The sequence below is a fragment of the Carcharodon carcharias genome, chromosome 23 (assembly GCF_017639515.1).
Source record: "Carcharodon carcharias isolate sCarCar2 chromosome 23, sCarCar2.pri, whole genome shotgun sequence".
Lineage (NCBI taxonomy): Eukaryota > Metazoa > Chordata > Chondrichthyes > Lamniformes > Lamnidae > Carcharodon > Carcharodon carcharias.
The window spans coordinates 7,383,549-7,402,187 of NC_054489.1; the positions used below are offsets into that span (position 1 = coordinate 7,383,549).

The 18,639-nt window shown below is 42.4% G+C and overlaps 1 protein-coding gene across 1 annotated transcript in view; it reads right to left on the minus strand.

Annotated features, from left to right (window-relative positions):
- The window catches only part of gpr179 (G protein-coupled receptor 179), a 106,279-nt gene that overhangs the window by 55,103 nt on the left and 32,537 nt on the right, over positions 1–18,639 (minus strand). Inside the window, exons 3-4 of the mRNA XM_041173788.1 lie at positions 5,184–5,286; positions 4,159–4,388 (exon numbers count right to left, since the gene is read on the minus strand). Of these exons, the coding sequence (XP_041029722.1) occupies positions 4,159–4,388; positions 5,184–5,286 (333 nt within the window). The remainder of the gene's footprint in view (positions 1–4,158; positions 4,389–5,183; positions 5,287–18,639) is intronic.

An 18,639-nucleotide genomic window follows, 5' to 3' on the forward strand; every position in this document is an offset into this window, starting at 1 on the left:
ATGCATTTTATCCGTATAACAATATCTTGCAAAGTACCAGCAATAAAAATGTTGGAAACTCATGAGCCACACTTGAAATCTCTGTGTCCCATAGTTCAATTAATATCAACACCATTTAAGATTGGTGCAATTTTTATTTACAGATTTTATGGTCGAAATGATTGAGTGGATCAGACCAATTTGTACAAGCTTTCCACCATCTACAAGGCACAAGTCAGGAGTGTGATGGAATACTCCCCACTTGCCTGGATGAGTGCAGCTCCCACAACACTCAAGAAGCTTGACACCATCCAGGACAAAGCAGCCTGTTTGATTGGCACCACATCCAGAAACAATCACTCCCTCCACCACCGATGCAGAGTAGGAGCAATGTGTACCATCTAGAAGATGAACTGCAGGAATTCACTAAGGCTCCTCCAACAGCAACTTCCCAAACCATGAACAATACCATCTAGAAGGACAAGGGCAACAGATAGATGGGGACACCACCACCTGGAAGTTCCCCTCCAAGACACTCACCATCCTGACTTGGAAATATATCACTGTTTCTTCACTATTGCTGGGTCAAAATCCTGGAAATCCCTTCCTAACAGCACTGTGGGTGTACCTACACCACATGGACTGCAGCGGTTCAAGAAGGCAGCTCACCACCACCTGCTCAAGGGCAATTAGGGATGGGCAATAAACGCTGGCCCAGCCAGTGAAGCCCACATCCCATGAATGAAAAAATAAAAGCTAAGCTCCCGCTCTACCAATCCAGCAGGCTTATGCATTTAAAGAAAAATGACCTTGGGCATTTATATAGCACTGTTCATGACCTTTTCATGGGTCATCCCAAAGCACTTTGCAGCCAGTTGAATACTTTTGAAGTGTAGTCACTGTTGTTATGTAGGAAATGTGGCACCAATTTGCTCACAACAAGTTCCTGAACAGCCTTGGCAAGGTGGATGTGGAAAGGATGTTTCCTCTTGTGGGTGAGTCCATTACTAGAGGGCACTGTTTTAAAATTAGTGGGCACCCTTTTAGGACAGAGATGAGGAGAAATTTGTTCTCTCAGGGGGTTGAGCGACTTTGGAATTCTCTGCCTCAGAAGGTGGAGGAGGCGGGGTCACTGGATATTTTTAAGGTAGAGGTGGATAAATTCTTGTTAGTCAAAGGAATCAAAGGTTATTGGGGGTAGATCGGAATTTGGAACTCGAAACACAAACAGATCAGCCATGATCGTATTGAATGGTGGAGCAGGCTCGAAGGGCCGAATGGCCTACTCCTGCTCCTAATTCGTATGTTCATATCCCACAAACAGCGATGTGATAATAATCAGACAATCTGTCTTTAGGAACTGTATCAGGGATAAATATTGGGCAGGACATCAGACAGAACTTCCTGACCCTTCAAAATAGTGCAAGAACTCTGATATGACAAAGGGCATCACGTCAGCTTCCACACTCTAATGATAAGCCTGTTACAGTTATTCAGTCCTCTAATTCTTCTAACTCCTTGAATTCTCCGGTGTGACTACCCTCCAGAACCATGTAACGTATGAGTCTAATCAGTAAATGGCAGCAGGTTTGACTACAGCGGAGGAGCAAGGCAGGAGGCGGAAAGTTAATCACAGACGGGATTAATTATGTTGTCACCCAATGCTTGCACACATACCGTCTCCAGTAGGAGTCACCAGATTGCAACCATATGCACAATCCTGACTGATTCTTTCCCACTGACAACAATTGTCGTCCAACTGAGGCTTACTTCCCCTACAACTGAGATCATTTATAATTTAACACAGACCAGGGATCAGTTCAGATCTGCGAGACTCAGAACTTCTCTCTTATCTGAATGTTTTGATATTTTTTCAAAAATTGTTCCATGTATTGGAGTTCAGACAATATAAACCATGGCAGCTTAACTCTGTAATTAATAATTTTTTCAACCTCCTCCATATATTTCACTGCTTGTTTCAGAAAAAACATAGGACAATATATTTAGACAAACATAACCTCGCATGTTAAAGGCATAAGAATTAAACATTGATATCATTCACAAAAATCTTTGGTAGAGATGAAGAAGAGATCTTTCTCCTCCATTGATCAGCATTTGATGTGGAATCTAGTCACCTTACCATCTATAATATCTACCTGGTAAAGAGATATCAACAGACAGATCTTATTGATCAATGTCTGATGTTTCATGATCTCCCCTTTCATGGAGATATATTGATCTATAAGCAGCAGGGGCTGTTCTGCATTTCCAAATTCCCTATTCTGTTCACTTGCTAAGGACTTTCGATGTCTGTGGGCTGTGAGTTCAAACCCTACTCTAGGCTTTGAGTGTACAGTTTTATTTTTACACAGTAAGTTGTTGTGGTCTGAAAGGGTAGTGGAAACAGTTCCAGTGGTAACTTTCAAAAGGGAATTGGGAAGATACTTGAAAGAAAAAATATTGCAGGGCCATAGGGAAAGAACAGGATGTGGGACTAATTGGATAGGTTTACAAAAGAGCCAACAGAGGCATGACGGGGTGAATTTTATCCTAATACACAAGAACATAAGAAATAGAAGTTGGATTAGACCATATGACCTGTCAAGCCTGCTTTGCCATTCAATATGATCATAGTTGATCTTGGGCTTCAGTTCCACGTTCCTGTCTGCCCCATTTATCCCTTGATTCCCTGAGAGATCAAAAATCTTGTTCTAGATTCTCCAGCCAGGGGAAGCAACCTTGCAGTATCTACCCTGTAAAACCCTTTAAAATATTTAATGTTTCAATGAGATCACCTCTCAAACTCCGAAACTCCAGAGAATATAGACCCAAAAACCCTTTATTATAAGATAGCTCTTTCAACCCTGGGACTAATCTAGTGAAACTTTGCTGTACTGCCTGTAAATATGTAGACCAAAATTGCACATAGTCTCCAGGTGTGATGTCACCAAAGCCCCATACAATTGTAGCAAGATTTCTTTATTCTTATACTCCAATCTCCTTGCAATAAGGGTCAACATGCCATTTGCTTTCCTAATTGCTTGCTGTACCTGCATGCTAACTTGCGTGGTAAGACGCAAAAACAAATAAAAGGTGACAATAGTCTGCAGTACAGAACCTGGGCTGGTGCAGTACAAAGACTCAATTCAGGGGGACTTACTGAAGAAATCGTTTAACGCTGTTAGAGTGTTGGCTTTGGCCTCAGTGAATGAAAAGCATATACATCCTTCAACCTATCACAAACCCCTAACAGAAATACCTGGAAAAACTCAGTAGATCTGGCAGCATCGGTGGAGAAGAGTACAGTTGAAGGGTCATGAGGACTCGAAACGTCAACTGTACTCTTCTCCGCCGATGCTGCCAGACCTGCTGAGTTTTTCCAGGTATTTCTGTTTCTGTTTTTGTTTTGGATTTCCAGCATCCGCAGTTTTTTATTTTTATCACAAACCCCTCTCTTCTATTCTTTTCATCTCCCTCCTGTTTCCCTGGCTCTGCATTCATTTAAAGGCTGTTCTTCCCCAACATCTTCCAATTTTTTTATAGTTGTGTTTAAATATCATCATGGCCTTTTCTCTCCCCATCTCTGTAACCTCCTCCAGACCCATAACTCCCTCTTCTACCACCGTTCCCCAAACATTTTCTTACTTTGAATCTGCCTATTTCCCATTCCTCCCTCTATTCACTCCACCATTGATTGCTGTCCCTTCAGGTACCTCGACCCTAAGGTTTGGAATTCCCTCTCTAAAGCACGCTGTCAGTCCACCTTCTCCTCCTCCATACCCTCCATAAAATTCATGGTGACTCTTCTTTCTAACTCCCTCTTTTGTTTTATATTTACTTCTTTACATTATACCTCTACGAAATACTTTAGAATGTTTTCTATACATTAAGGGTGCTATATAAATGCAAGTTGCTTTGTTTTGGGCTTAGTTCATTCTGATGAAATTGTGGAACACACACAGAGACACACACATGCACAGACATGCATGAACACACATGTACACATGCACAAACACACGCGCACACGCACACAAACATAAACACATACACAGAAAAAAATACATGTAGATGCACGGACACAAACACATTCATGCACACAAAAATACACATGCGCACACACATGTACACAGAAACACATCCGTACACACACATGCCCAATCAAACCATGAGGTGACTTACCTTGTTCTTTCTAAAGCGATAAACCACCACCATACTGATGAACACCAACAACATGCAGAAAGCTTGGAAGGACAGGACAGCCAGTCTTAAGTGCCCATCCACCTGGGTGAAGCATGGAGCATCACTGACACATGAACCACAACCATCTTTGCACGGTAGACACTGAAACAGTCTCCTGGGCTCACCAACAGCATAGCGGCTGAAGTAGGAGATGTGTTTATCATCTTGCCCTGAAATAATCACAAAAAGAGAGACTCTGAACCTTGGGGCATTGGATAGATCCTGAGCAGCAAATCCCTCTCCAGACACACCTTATGGTACAATCGGCAGGATAAAATTGAACTGTTTACAATTCACAAATTTTTGAATAAGTACAACATCAGGGAGTAGCTTTTAATGGACATCCTTTAATTGAGCCACGATTCTAATTCCACCCTCACCCCTCCCCCCCCGAGGAAACGAGGCTGAAGTATGGACGCAGTGAACCGCACCACAAGTACGCACCTATCTCCCACCCTCCCCCACACATAACAACTCAAGCTCATGATTGATACCCAATGTCAATTACTGTACATTTATCTGTGCTAAAATCAATTGCCCATGGAACCAAATTATCACACAAGCTAGAGGTCGAGATAATAAAGTTGACATGTCTTAATCAAGACTAGAGGTTTGTCTCTTTTATTGAAGAGTGCATGTGTGGGATAGACTTCCAGCAAAAGTGGTTAAAGATGGATGATTATCTAATCTGGAATCGGATTGGGGTTAAAAGGATAATACTGGAATGGTGTGAGCAGCTGGAAGGTAGGAGAAGCAGAGCAAGGAAATTGGTCAAGGTTACATATTCTTGGATCTCCCTTGATTTACCTTTGGGCATTAGGGAGAAGCTTTGCAGAATGCTCCCTCAGAAAATTAAAGGAGTAGGGCAGACAGCAGATTGTACATGATCAATACGCCGACTGGTCATCTTGAGTTCTGGTTTTCCTATATTCATATCAGTTTTTCCAGGAGGATTGGATACTTACTACCAAAGTTGTTGGTTGAGATAAGATTAGGGTTGTAAAATCCTTCCTTACAGACACACTGATAGGCTCCCAGTTGAAACCCTTGTCCTTTGAGTGGAGTACACTGGAATTGAAAGAGACATCAAGTGATTTGTGTTTTATCCTTTTATCCCAATGCAGCTGGGGCTAATTGCTGCAGTTTTGTGCGTCTTATCGATTCACATCATTCCCTGTTTGTAAAAGGAAGCAAATCTTTAAATTTTATGTAAACACCTACATTTTATTTCTCCTAATTTTCAACCTCCTCTCCCAAAGCCCCTGCCTTGCAGTGCAGTTGAGTTCTGAATGTGGTTTGTCCCCATGTGTGAACTCAGATGATCAATGCTGATACTCTACTTGATCGTAATGAGCATGAGTCTCTTAATACCAGGGTCATGCGTTTGAGCCTCACACTGGATGGTTTGTGTTTTACCTGTATCAGTTGAATAGCTCTACCACAGAATTGGCACAGGGACAATGGGCCGAATGACTTCCAATGGTGTTGCATTATTCTATGATTTTTTTGATAGTGAGTGGGGTTCATCAAAACTGTATTTAACCCTCTTCACCTTAGCTACAGCTCAGTTGCTAGTGCTCTTTCAGTCAGAAGGTTATGAGTTCAAGTTCCAGTACAGGGCCATAAGGGTAAAACCTAAACTAAAACCCCAGGACAAAACGGAGGCAATACTGCACTGTTAGCAATGCTGCCTGTCAGCTGAGACATTAAGCCAAGGTTTTGTTTGCCCTTTCAAAGGATCCCAGGATACTGTTCAACAGAACAGCAGGGGAATTCTCCTAGGACCAATATAAGTTATCCCTCAACCAATATTGCTAAAACAGATTATCTGATCAATGCTGTTTCGTGGGATCTTGCTGTGAATTATTTCACCAGCTATAAAGCATTTTGAGATGTCCTGAAGTTGCAAATGACGCAAATGTAAAGCTTGTCATTATTATTAATTATGTTGAGAACACGTCCAATTCCAGTGGGGCTAATGGATACCAGAGAACAATGGGAAGGTTGGGTAACATTTCCCCAACAACCCACCCCACAATAACACTAGGGTGCTGTAGCCAGTTGCTGTGACCTTACCACTATCACACTGGAGGGCTGCTGGTTCATTACAACCTGGGGATTATACCTGTATCTGTTCCTCTGAATATCTCTGCTGGGAAGTATGCAGGAGGGAACTTGCAGGTGATGGTGTTCCCATGTGTCTGCTACCCGCTGCACATTCTGAACATGGGCAACCAGAAGAGGATTTCTTACAGAAATTTAGATGGATGAATTAAAGCACATCATTTTCAGCAGAGATGACAAGCACTGCCCTCAAAAATATCAGCTCAAATATTCTCTGCAACCCTGGAGGGAGCAGAGCAGAAAGGTTAATATATAAATATTAAGCAGCTGAGAATGTCATCCCAGGGTTGATACATAGAGCGCTTCAGAAGTGTGCTACCTACAGCAATGAGCTGATAGGTCAGCCCACGTGATCCTGTTTTTTAAACATGATGTAGAAATAGTTTGAAAGGTCACATTGTATGTAGGGGAGAGAAAAGCTACTTCTGTTAATCAACTCATGATTAATTAATTGGGATTGGATGATGGTTTACCACAAACACTTGTCATTAATCTGTTTGCCAGATGTTGACAAGCCACTAGCTTTCAGGCAGTACGCTGCTGTCAGTGCAACTCATTGTGCTATCCAACTATTTATGCTTAAAATATCTTTTTACAAACTTTAGTTTGTGTTATTATTTAACCCTTTCCTCAAATTTACTTCCCTTCTGCTCTTGAAGATGTGGATTTCTTGGTGAGGAACCATTCAACCACCAAAATCTGATACCTCCTTACACTCCCTGCGCGCTTCCACCTCACCCCCACTCCGGGTGTGAACTTTGTGGCTATTCATCTGTGGAAGGCATCACAGCAGAGGCAATCCTAACCTCACCTGGCATCCATGATCCTTAAAAATTCATTTTGGGGATGTGAGCATCGCTGGCAAGGCCAACATTTATTGCCCATCCCTAAATGCCCTTGAGAAGGTGGTGGCGAGCTTCCTTCTTGAACCGCTGCAGTCCATGCGGTGTAGGTACACCCACAGTGCTGTTAGGGAGGAAGTTCCAGGATTTTGACCCAGCGACAGTGAAGTAACGGCGATATATTTCCAAGTTGGAATGAAGTGTGGCTTGGAGGGAACTTCCAGGTGCTGCCCTAGTCCTTCTAGATGGTAATGGTCGTGGGTTTGGAAGGTGCAGTGCATTTTGTAGATGGTACACACTGCTGCTACTGTGGAGGGAGTGAGATGTTTATTCAATCTCCAGACAGTAATCAAAAGCAGCAGCTGTGACTAATCGTTTTCCTCCTTAGCCCAGGGGCGTTGAAGCAAATTGTAAGTGGCCTGGCCGAGGTCAGCTAACTTGCCACAGCCAAGGGGCTTGAGCCTGTATATGTGTTGGTCTGTGTAGGTCAGCACCACATCAATCAGTGCATTTAGCAGCTGAACCCCTGGGGAGTGAAATATTTTATTTTTAATCATTGTGCCTGGAAGTTTTTTTGTTACAAAGTTGGACTTCAAAAGCTATTAGCACTTGAAGAGATTATTGAAATCCCAGGATAAAAGATGCAGCCATTAGGAAATCAAAGTTAAACATGGAAAATCCTCCTTAAAACCTAAATGGACCTTAATGCTAACAGAGCAAAATTTCCACTTCATTAAATCAGCTGTAGCTCTGTCTGGGATCAGGCCTCTGAATTGCTCTCTAGCCAGTGTTGTATTTACATGCCCATCTGCACAGCTCACTCTCATTCACCCTGATAGAATAATCAAAACCCAATACAGCTTTCCTGCATTACGATCGTGATTACACTTCAAATCCTTGCTGCCACTTCACCCCTCTCTCTAGCCCAAGGGAACACGCCAGTGACTGCTGCCTCAACTGCAATCAGTTCCCAAGAGTAGAGATGAGGGAGAGTAAAACTGGGTGACAGCAGTCAATGAAGTCAGGCTCGGTGTTCAAGTGGGGAGCTCCCAATTTCACTGTGAGTACATTTTGCCTTGGGGTCAAATTTGAACCTTCCTGCATCCTCCAGCCTTGCACCATTTTGAATAGTGCAGATGCTCATTTCATTTTAAATTTAATAGAGGTGTTTGGTGAAGTAAATAAGGAGAAACTGTTTCCACTGGCAAGAGGCTCAGTAACCATGGGACTCAAAATTAAGTTAATTGGTAAAAGAACCACAGGGAAGGTGAAGAGAACATTTTTTTGTCCAACCATTTTAACGCTCCGGAATGCGCTGCCTGAAAGGGCGGTGGGAGCAGATTTGATAATAACTTTCGAAAGGGAGTTGGATAAAAATGTGAAAATTAAAACTTGCAGGGCTTTGAGGAAAGAGCAGAGGTGTGGGACTAATTGGACAGCTCTTTCTAAGGGCTGTTTCAGTCAAGATGAGCTGAATGGCCTGCTTCCGTGCTGTAAGAGTCTATGAAGTGGGCTGCAATAGTGAAAATGATAGATTAAAAAGACTACAAGCGGTTTTGTAATTTTGTTCCCCCCGACTTTAATGGCAGTTTAAAGGTAAGTTAAGTTTCCCACTGATCTGTTGGTAATACCATTTGCATCTCATGAATGCCCATTAACAGGCCAACTCACCGGAATTACATTAAGTGCCCCATTTCCTGACTGTACGTAAACAGTGTGCACCTGACGAGCTTCATTTCATCAATGGCTTCAGGGTACATAGACGCTGCTTTCGCCTACCATCAAGAGTGTTGCTGCAAGATTTTCGGTGCTTGAATCAGAAACTGCGCCAAGGCTGGGCATGGGAGGCAATACCAGCTGGGGAGGGGGATGGTGGATGCAGGACTGGGGGTGCCAAGGAACAGAGCTGAGCAGTGAAAGACTGTCCTGAGGCAGGAGTTATAAAACTGTCCAAGGAGGAATCAGAGACTGTCCTGGGGCTGAGGCCACGCTATCGGGGGTATATTGATGAGACTGCCCTGGGGCTGTGTGGACCATTTTAGAGGGCTTTGCATGGCACACGTGTCTTTGTCCTGCCCTTCAGCGGGGCAAGGCCTCTCTGGGCAGTGACAGTCATGCACAGCATGGCGTGCAGGGCATGGTCAGTCACCAAAGGAATTTGGTACTGGGGGTTAGAGGTAAGGCATTGTGAGACACATGGCACAGTAATGTTCAGGGGAATCATGCAAGTCGGTAGCATGTATGCTTGCTGTGTGTGTGCTCAGCCCTCCTCAATAACTGTTGAAGATACCGTTTGTGCAGGATCTTACATGAGGTGGTGATCTTAAAATGGCTCGCAGACATTCAGTGCTGATGTCCCATCTGATGTCATGTGTGGACTCTAACCATTAGAATGCCTGATGTTCTTGTGAGAGTGTTAGTTTGGGGTGAGGAAAAGGTTCACTTACCCTGGCGGAGCAGATCAGATCATTCATCCTTTTCCTGCACTGCAGGGTGGACCTTTTATGTGGCTCACGGGTGCTGACCTCCCTGGCGACCTCCTCCCAGGCCAGCATGGTCAGGTGGGTGGATCTCCTGCTCTCATTCCTCGGAAAGAGGACCCCCCCCACCCCCCCGACTCTCCCCAAGACCCCAGCCTTTCCTGGGCAGCCTGGAGGAGTTTCTGGGAGACCTCGCTGAACTGTGGAGCGGAGGGTTTATTTTTTTGGTCACCGTACTAATTTACACCTTCAGCCCTCACCTGTCCTGTAGTGAGCGAATGTGTGTGCAGGTGCCGTTTAAAGGTGTCACCAGGACCTTCGACCCCATGAGGTAACGGTCCTTGCTCTTGGGGATTTGATGAGCTCCTCGCGGATACATAATTAATGAGCTAAAAGCCGGAAGATCTGGCGTGAACATCCACTCTTGCCGTCCAGCGGGAATCCCGTCCACCACTGCACTTAGTCTCCAGATTGGAAAATTCCCACCCTGCATTTTTCGAATAAATAAATGATCAATATTGCATGATCTGACCGGCATTCACTCCAAAAGCTGGTTTGGAAACACAGTCCTCGTCCTTTGCGGATGCTGAATTTTTTTTTCGGAATTTCTGAATTATTGTGATACCTGCGAAAGCTTGAGATTAGAGGGTTAGTTATTTTGTCCAGCAGAGTTACAGCCTGTGTCACCCAAGTGACTCAGCTGTTGAGGGAATTGAACAGAGAATCACACAAACCTTTAGGAGCGTGCTCATTTACTGAACTCTTGTCAACATGACATACACCAAGAAAGGAGCAAATGGAAAAACCATTTATAAGCGATGCAGTTTGCGGCAAACCACGGCTGCACTGGCAACTGAAGCTTAAAGGGGCGTTGCCATAGTTACAAGGCAGTTAACTATCTTTTATGTGGTGAGAGATTGAATGTCTGAATGATCCAGCTTGTGATGCTGGTCATGCCTGTTGCTAAAAATTAATTATTTTTTAAAGTTGGTTTGAAATAATAGCACAACAATAAAACTAGAACTGATTAGTGCTCTATCTGATTGTACATTATTGATGCTGGTGTTTTGATTTCAAAAACTGGAAAATATTCTCATTTCCACAGCACTAATGTCCCCATTCTCCTAAACACAATCATTCAGACTCAGCAGCCAAGCTATGCACAGCAAGCTCCCACAAGCAACAGTGTAACAATGACCAAATAATCAGCTTTAGTGGTGTTAGTTAATGGGTGAATATTGACCGGGATACCAGGGAGAATTCTCCTATTCGTCTTTGAAAATGCACCACGAGATCTTTAGCCTTCCCGTCCACCTGAGAGGTTCTCAGTTCAACATTTCATTGAAAAGACAGCACCTCTGACAGTGCAGAATTCCTTCAGTACTGCATTGCACTTGGGAGAACCTGCCTTGGATTACATGCTTGAGTGGGGTTTGAACTCATGACTTCCTGATTCAGGAAAGGGTGCTTGTTACCCATCAACACTTTAGAGGGCAAAATGGATTAGAGGGGATAGGAAAATGTCCCAGTTGCTTCGTTATCAAACAACATTTGACACTGAACTACGTACTGTGATATTAGGATAGGCTTTAAAGAGCATCTTAAAGGAGGAAAGAGGGATAAAGGGACAGGGCAGTAAAGGGAGGGACTTCCAGAGCTTATGGCCAAGGCAGCTGAAGGCAGGGCCAACGATGTTGGAGTGATTAAAATCGGGGATGCTCAAGAGGCCAGAACTGGAGGAACACAGATATCTCAGAGGGTTGTGGGACTGAAAAAGGCTACAGAGATAGGGAGGGACAAGACCATAGATAAGAGATATTGGAAACAAGGATGGAATTTTAAAATCGACACGTTGCTTATAACTGTGAACCTACATCGGTCAGTGAGCACATGAATGGGAATTGGTCCGAGTTGGAATATGAGCAGCAGAATTTTGGATGATCTCAAGTTTACAGAGGTTAGAATATGGGAGGTGAGCCAGGAGGGCATTGGAATAGTTTAGTTTAGGAGTAACAAAGATGTAGATGACGGATCCAGCAGCAGATGAGATGAGGCAGGGGTGGAGTTGGATATAGGATAAGGCAGTCTTAACGATAGTGTCATATATTTCAAAACAAAGCTTTGAATGAAATGCAGCCAGAGTTTGTGGAATGACTCACCGACAGGAGATAGGAATAAAACAATAAAACAGTAACACTAATCCCATTGTTAAATCTTCAGCAATAAAGGAACTGTTCCTTTTTATCATGTGTAATTTTGTAAACATCACCATTTGCACTAATTCATTTTTAATGGTGTTCATATTAACCTGCCTCACCACACTCATGAAAATTTTAATTGAAAGTAAGGTTCTGATGCCATAATTCATAATTAGGGAGCAATTGAGAGAAATTAATGATTGTTATATTTTATATTCAGGTATTTATTACGTCAGTACAGCAAACAGAAGCAATAGAAGGATACAGCACAGAAGGAGGCCACTCAGCCCACTGTGTCTGCACCAGCTCTTTGAAAGAGCAATTAATCCTACTCCGTCTGCTCTTCGCAAATGCCCGCAAAATTTTCCTCCTCAGGTATTTATCCAATACTATTGAATCTTCTTCCACTGCCCTTTCAGGTTCTGCACTTCAATATTTGATGGCTCCAGTGAAGTGATCTTTAATAAGGCTCCAGCTCATTTCATTTTTCTCTCCTCCTCACATTGAGACTTTCACTGGGTCTGAGCAGAAGCCCGAGTACCCTTGGTGTGAGCTTGGCGAGTGAGCTTATTAGACCATGAAGGCTATCAGATTTGAGTACAATCTTATTCACATGAAACAAACAAGCTGTAATCACTGTATAGCCCTCAGGGAGAGTACACTTGACTGCAGCTTCTCCCAGCAGCACCAATGCAAATTCTAGTTCTGCTGAGACCTCAGCACTGACTGGGAATCAAAGCCAGAGGCATTCTTGTCAGTATGGTTTGTATCACATCAGGCAAGATAGATATCCACTGGGAAGCTGCTATCCAACTTTCACCCTTTTGTATAAAAGCAAAATGCTGCGGATGCTGGAAACCTGAAACAAAAACAGAAAATGCTGGAAAAAGTCCACAGGTCTAACAGCATCTGTGGAGAGAGAAACAGAGCTGATGTTTTGAGTCCATGTGACCCTTCTTCAGACCTAAAGTGAAGTGGAAATGTGATGAGGGGGATGTGTTTAAGGGGAGGTGGAACAGGTGAAGCTGGACAGAGGCCAGCGATAGGTAGGGTAAAGGAGAGATTGACGGAGATCTCATGAACAAAAGGATAAAGGGAGTGTTAATGGTGTTGTTCTGCTATTCACACTTTCAGCACCTTTTTAGTCAGCACCACAACCATTAACACCCTTTTGTTCTTTTGTTCATGACATCTTTGTCAATCGTTCCTGTGCCCCCACCTATCTCTGACTTTCTATCCAGCTTCACCTGCTCCACCAACCCCCCCCTTAAACAGTATAAATTTCATCACATTTCTACTTCTCTTTAGCGCTGAAGAAGGGTCATACAGACTCGATACGTTAACTGTTTCTCTCTCCACAGATGCTGCCAAACCTGCTGAGTTTTTCCAGGATTTTCTGTTTTTCTTTCAGCCTTCCTGTGTTGTGTTCAGCAGAATGTTTGGAATCCATGAAATTTGTAGTCATGTTGGCAGACTTAAAAAAGAAAGAACTTGCATTTCCATAGCACCTTTCACAATGCCAGGATGTCCCAAAATGCTTTCCAGCCACTGGAGTACTTTTGAAGTGCAATCACTGCTGTAATATCAGAAAAGTGGCAGTCGGTCTATACGCAGAAAGCTCCAATGGGCACCAATGTGATAATGATCTGATAATCTGGTTTGGTGAGGAATAATACCCACTAGGCTAGGGTGAACTCCCCTGATCTTCTTCAAATAGTGCTGTGAGATCTTTTGCATCCACCTAAATTGGGCAAATGGAGCCTCAGTTTAATATCTCACTAAAAAACAGCACCTCCAACAATGTAGCACACTCTCAGTGCTGCAGTATACCTAAGTATTAGCCTGGATTATATACTCAAATGTCTGGAGTGGGGTTTGAACCCATAACCTTATATATTTAGGGAAAATACTCTACCAACTGAACCACAGCAGACACTATTTCCCAACTTTGAGCTCAATGCAACTTCCTAATATTGCAGTTTAATCTCCAACAGTCAACACTTAAATGTTGCAAATTTTTTCTCTTTACTTACAGACTTGATTTAATTGGGCCTGTTTCTGTGCTGTAAAATTCAATGTAATAATTAGGGAATAAGAATGATCCAGTTAAGTACTATTATGATCCCAGCTGATGTTAATACTGGATAAGTCAGATCCCAGAGAGAAACTTTACATTGGTAGACCCTAATTTAGAAACTGTGGAGATCAGTTACTGAACACATTCACAAGAGTCTGCCAGTATACCTTTAACACAAAGAACAAAATGTTCATTAAATAAGAAAAAAATAAACTAAATTACACTAGACAAAAAGGTTGGAAAGATTTCAATACCGGAAAATGATTCAAACTCACACTATTCCTTTTATCCCAACAACCCTTACAGACACAAAATCCCAGTGAAGAATTAACACTGTCTCAACACCAATGTTTCTTGCTTGGGTTAGCTCAGTTTCAAACAGTTTTCTTCTGGCGGACTTTTAAGCATTCATTTGATGCTTTTCTTCAGCTGGTATCTCTCCCTATGACACCCAAAAACCACAATCTAAACTCACTATTACCTCAACTTCAGAGCAAATACATGAGTTCCCTAAGGCTTGCAGGATTTCTTATTAGAGAGATTAGATCTTCTGCCTGCATTGTCTGGTATACACTCGCTAACTGATCATCCTTCTGTGTTTCCCTGCCTCTCCGTGTATTTCTGGACTCGTGTTGCTATGCAACAGCAGCTTTTTCTACTTTATGTTTTTTTTCCAGACTTCACTAAACTGCTAACCCCTTAGTAACCCATCTCTTCACTTCAAGAGGTGTAAAACCTCATAAAAATGCATGTAAACAAACAAGGCCCCTGACTTCCTGGCACACAGCTCACAAAACCTCCAAATGAAACTGAAACCAAGTTTCACCATTCTTAACACCCAAATACAAAATATAAATTAAATTTAAATCTGTACATTGTTCCTAACAGGACAAAGAATGGGCAAAGCAGTTTTGGTTTCAGATCAACCAGTTGTCATCGAATGTCGAATATAAAGAACTTTGAAAAGTTGTAATTGATTTGATTCTTCAAACCTTCCTTGGGTCAGTCCCCACTCTATACTGTCTCCTCAACCACGGATGGAGTGAAGCAGCTACAATTAGTTTCAGCATCCTGAAGAGGGAATATTACCAAAGATTCCTGGGCCAGAATTTTACGTCAGTATGTGGGGGCGGGCCTAGCACGCCAACGTGTAAAATGACGCACGGTGACATTGGGCGTGTCCCAAAGTCACTGCGCATCATTTAGACCTTTTGTTCAGCCATTAGAGAGCTAATTTGGATAATTAACAGCGCTGCCCATCCAGCCTTAAGGTTGGTGGGCAGGCAAAGAGCCCAAGTGGCCTTCACATTTTTCAGGACACCTCATCCATTGGGGGGGCGGGGGGGGAGGAGGTTTCCTGAAGGTTTAATATAGCATCAATAAATAAATTCCGATAAACTGACAAACATGTCCTAGCTCATGTGACACTGCCACATGAGGGGACATGTGTAAATAATTTTTATCTTTAGTGAAAAATTTCAATATGAACTTAATCTCCCTGAGGCAGCTCCGTGCCTCAGGGAGATTCCTGTGCTCTTTCGTGAGCATGCGCAAAAAAGCACAGGCCGCACCTCCCCCTCCTCCCCCCCGCCTGCTGAGCGCTGCCGGTTGTGTGTCACGCTGGGTCCACCCGTGTAAAATGGCGCCGCGCAGCTGATTGAGGGCGGCGATCGACTCCGTGTCCACCTGCGCCCACTCCTGACTGGCCCGCCCAACATTCAGAAAATCCTCCCCTGATTACTATTCAGTGACTGCCCCATGAAGAGCAGGTTACAGAGATAAGGTGAGGGTAGCATTGGGCTCACCTGTGACATGACTCATGGTTAGATAACCAATAGTTATCACTCTCTATGCTAACACGTGAAGACTAATCACGAGAACCAAAGGTGCAGAAGGCCATTTGGGATTTTACCGAAAAATTATAGGAATGTAGGAGCAGGAGTAGGCCATTCAGCCCATCAAGCCTGCTCAGCCATTCAATTAGATTGTGGCTGATTATCTATCTCAACACCTCTTTCCCATGCTATCCCCAACTCCTTGATATCATTAGCCTTCAGAAATCTATTGATTTCTGTCTTGAACATGCTCAATGATTGAGCTTCCACACCCCGCTAGGCTTGAGAATTCCAAAAATTCACCACCCTCTAAGTGAAGAAATTCCTTCTCATTAAAGTCTTAAATGGCCTATCCCTTAACCTGAGATAGTGTCCCCTGGTTTTAGACTCAACATCTTATCTACATCCACCCTGTCACGCCCAGTATTAATTTGGTAAGTTTCAATGAGATCACCCCTCATTCTTCAAAGCTCTAGGGAATACAGACCCAGTCTCCCCAATCTCCCCTCATAAAACAATCCCACCATCCCAGGGTTAATCTGGTGAACCTCTGTTGCACTCCCTCTATGGCAACTATATCCTCCCTTAGATAAGGATTATGGAATATGATCTCCCGGAATAGTATTAAAAAAATCCCTTGTAAATTTAGCTTATTCAATCACCATAAATCAATTGGCCAAATGATGCCCTTGTAATGATAGAATCTGGTTGAAGGGTTGGATGATCCCTGCCCTTCACCTCAATTTGTGATTTCACAAACATTCTATTTTGAAAGATTGCCCCTCTTCATCAATTGTTGCTGGTTACAGTCACATTGTATTGGTAGTTGTCTCCCTGCAGGTTCTATCTGTCCTGACCAATATTTTATCCCTCAACCAACATCGCTTAAAAATAAATTATCTGGTCATTATCTCATTGTTATCCATCTTGGGTTTTCCCTAACTTCTGTGAATCTCACTCTCAGTTGCATGCAGAAATTGATAAGTAATAATGCCTGTTCATTTACACTAAATTGGATTCTTTACTGTCTCAAAATCGAACACTAAACATATTGGACAGAAATTTCCAGACCCTCCCACTGCGGGTTTCCCCACAGAGGGGCCGGTGAACCACTGAAATCTCCATTCACATCGGCGGGACTGGAAGATCCCGCTGGCGTGAGGGGCTGGAAAATTCTGGCCATTACTTCAGGTGAAAGGTCATTGGTCTGAAATGTTAAGACTGTTTCTCTCTCCACAGATGCTGCCAAATCTCTGAGGCTTTCCAGCACTTTCTGTTTTCATTTCAGATTTCCAGCATCTGCAGTATTTTCTTTTGTATTAATCACTTCACAATGTTTGTTTGGGGACTGAATGCTCCTTTCTCAACTAGCTGCAAGCGAGAGTGATTTTGGTTTCACACTGAATATGTATATTATTTACTCCCTACAACAAACAACTATAACTTGTTGTGGCACCTTTAACATAGTAAAACGTCTCAAGATGCTTCCAGGAGGATTATCAAATGAAAGATATTGACAATGAGCTGAAGAAGGAGACAATAGCACAGCTGGCCGCGAGCTTGGTCAAAGAGGTATGTTTTAAGAAGTATTTTAGTGAGGGAGAGTGAGGTAGAGCAGTCAAATTAGTTTAAGGGGGAGAATTCCAAAGACTTGGTGAAAGGCAGCTGCCAATGGTGGAGCAAAGGAAGTTGGAGATGCGCAAGAGACTAAATTGGCCAGTAAGTTGTATTTATTTTTGATTTCAAAGTGCTGTCTCTGTACTGAAATGGATAATTGTCAACTTTTTTTAAAAAATTGGTCAATTCCTCTCTTCTTCCTCTTAAATGGAATATGAAATAACCCTCATAATCTTCCTACTTCTTGTAAAGCTCTTAACTTCAGTTTGGTTTTGTGTTCCTTGTAATCCAAGATTAGAGCGTAATGCTAAAGGTCCTATCTTTGTACACATTGTTGTTGAAAGGAAAATAGAACAATATTAAGGCTTTAAATAACTTATAACAATCTCCTGTTTACAAACTTAATCGTGCAGAGTCCCAACTTCTGTAGCGTGGAATTAAGCGGGCAATTATTTGAGACATTGCCAGAAGTAATTGTTAAGAGATTATTTCTAAATTAAATATTCACTAATACAGTAAGGCTTTATTACACTAAACCATTGCTGCTGGCAAAGCGGCAGGTTAAAATATTTACTCCGAATCTCTCCCATTTAAAAACAATGATAGTGCATTCTAAGTATTTCTGAATTCTGTGAGACTGACGTGGAATTTATTCCATCCTTTTCAAAGGCATTCCAATTGCAGGATTCTCCTCTCCCTCTTGCTGAATTGAAATGATTAGTTTTATGTGGCATTGTCCAAAGTCTCAGTGATTCCCTTTGTTGTCCAATTCTAGCAAAAATAATTGTGTGAAAATGAGCTGGGAAATCTGCTTTATACTTTATGCTAAAATTAATGAAGAGTCAAAAATAACTGAAAGCATTTGTTTCATTAATGTACAATTCTACTGATCCTTTTGAACTTAGTGCGCATATATTCACTAGAAATGGGGAATATTCCACCATTTAGCAGTTTTTGTATAGGGTGTACATTGGAGCTTGGAATTATTTTTGTTGTAAAGGAAGATTCATTATGGGCAGAATGTTTTAGATGGCTGGTGGGCTGTTTTGTGAGTTTCACTGTTTTGAGTTTCATTGTTTTTTGAGCTTTACTGTTTTTTGAGTTTCATCGTTTTTTGAGTTTCACTGTTTTTGAGTTTCATTGTATTTGAATTTTATTTTTTTTTGAGTTTCACTGTATTTGACTTTCATTGTATTTGAGTTTTGCTGTTTTTGAGTTTCACTGTTATTTGAGTATCATTGTTTTTGA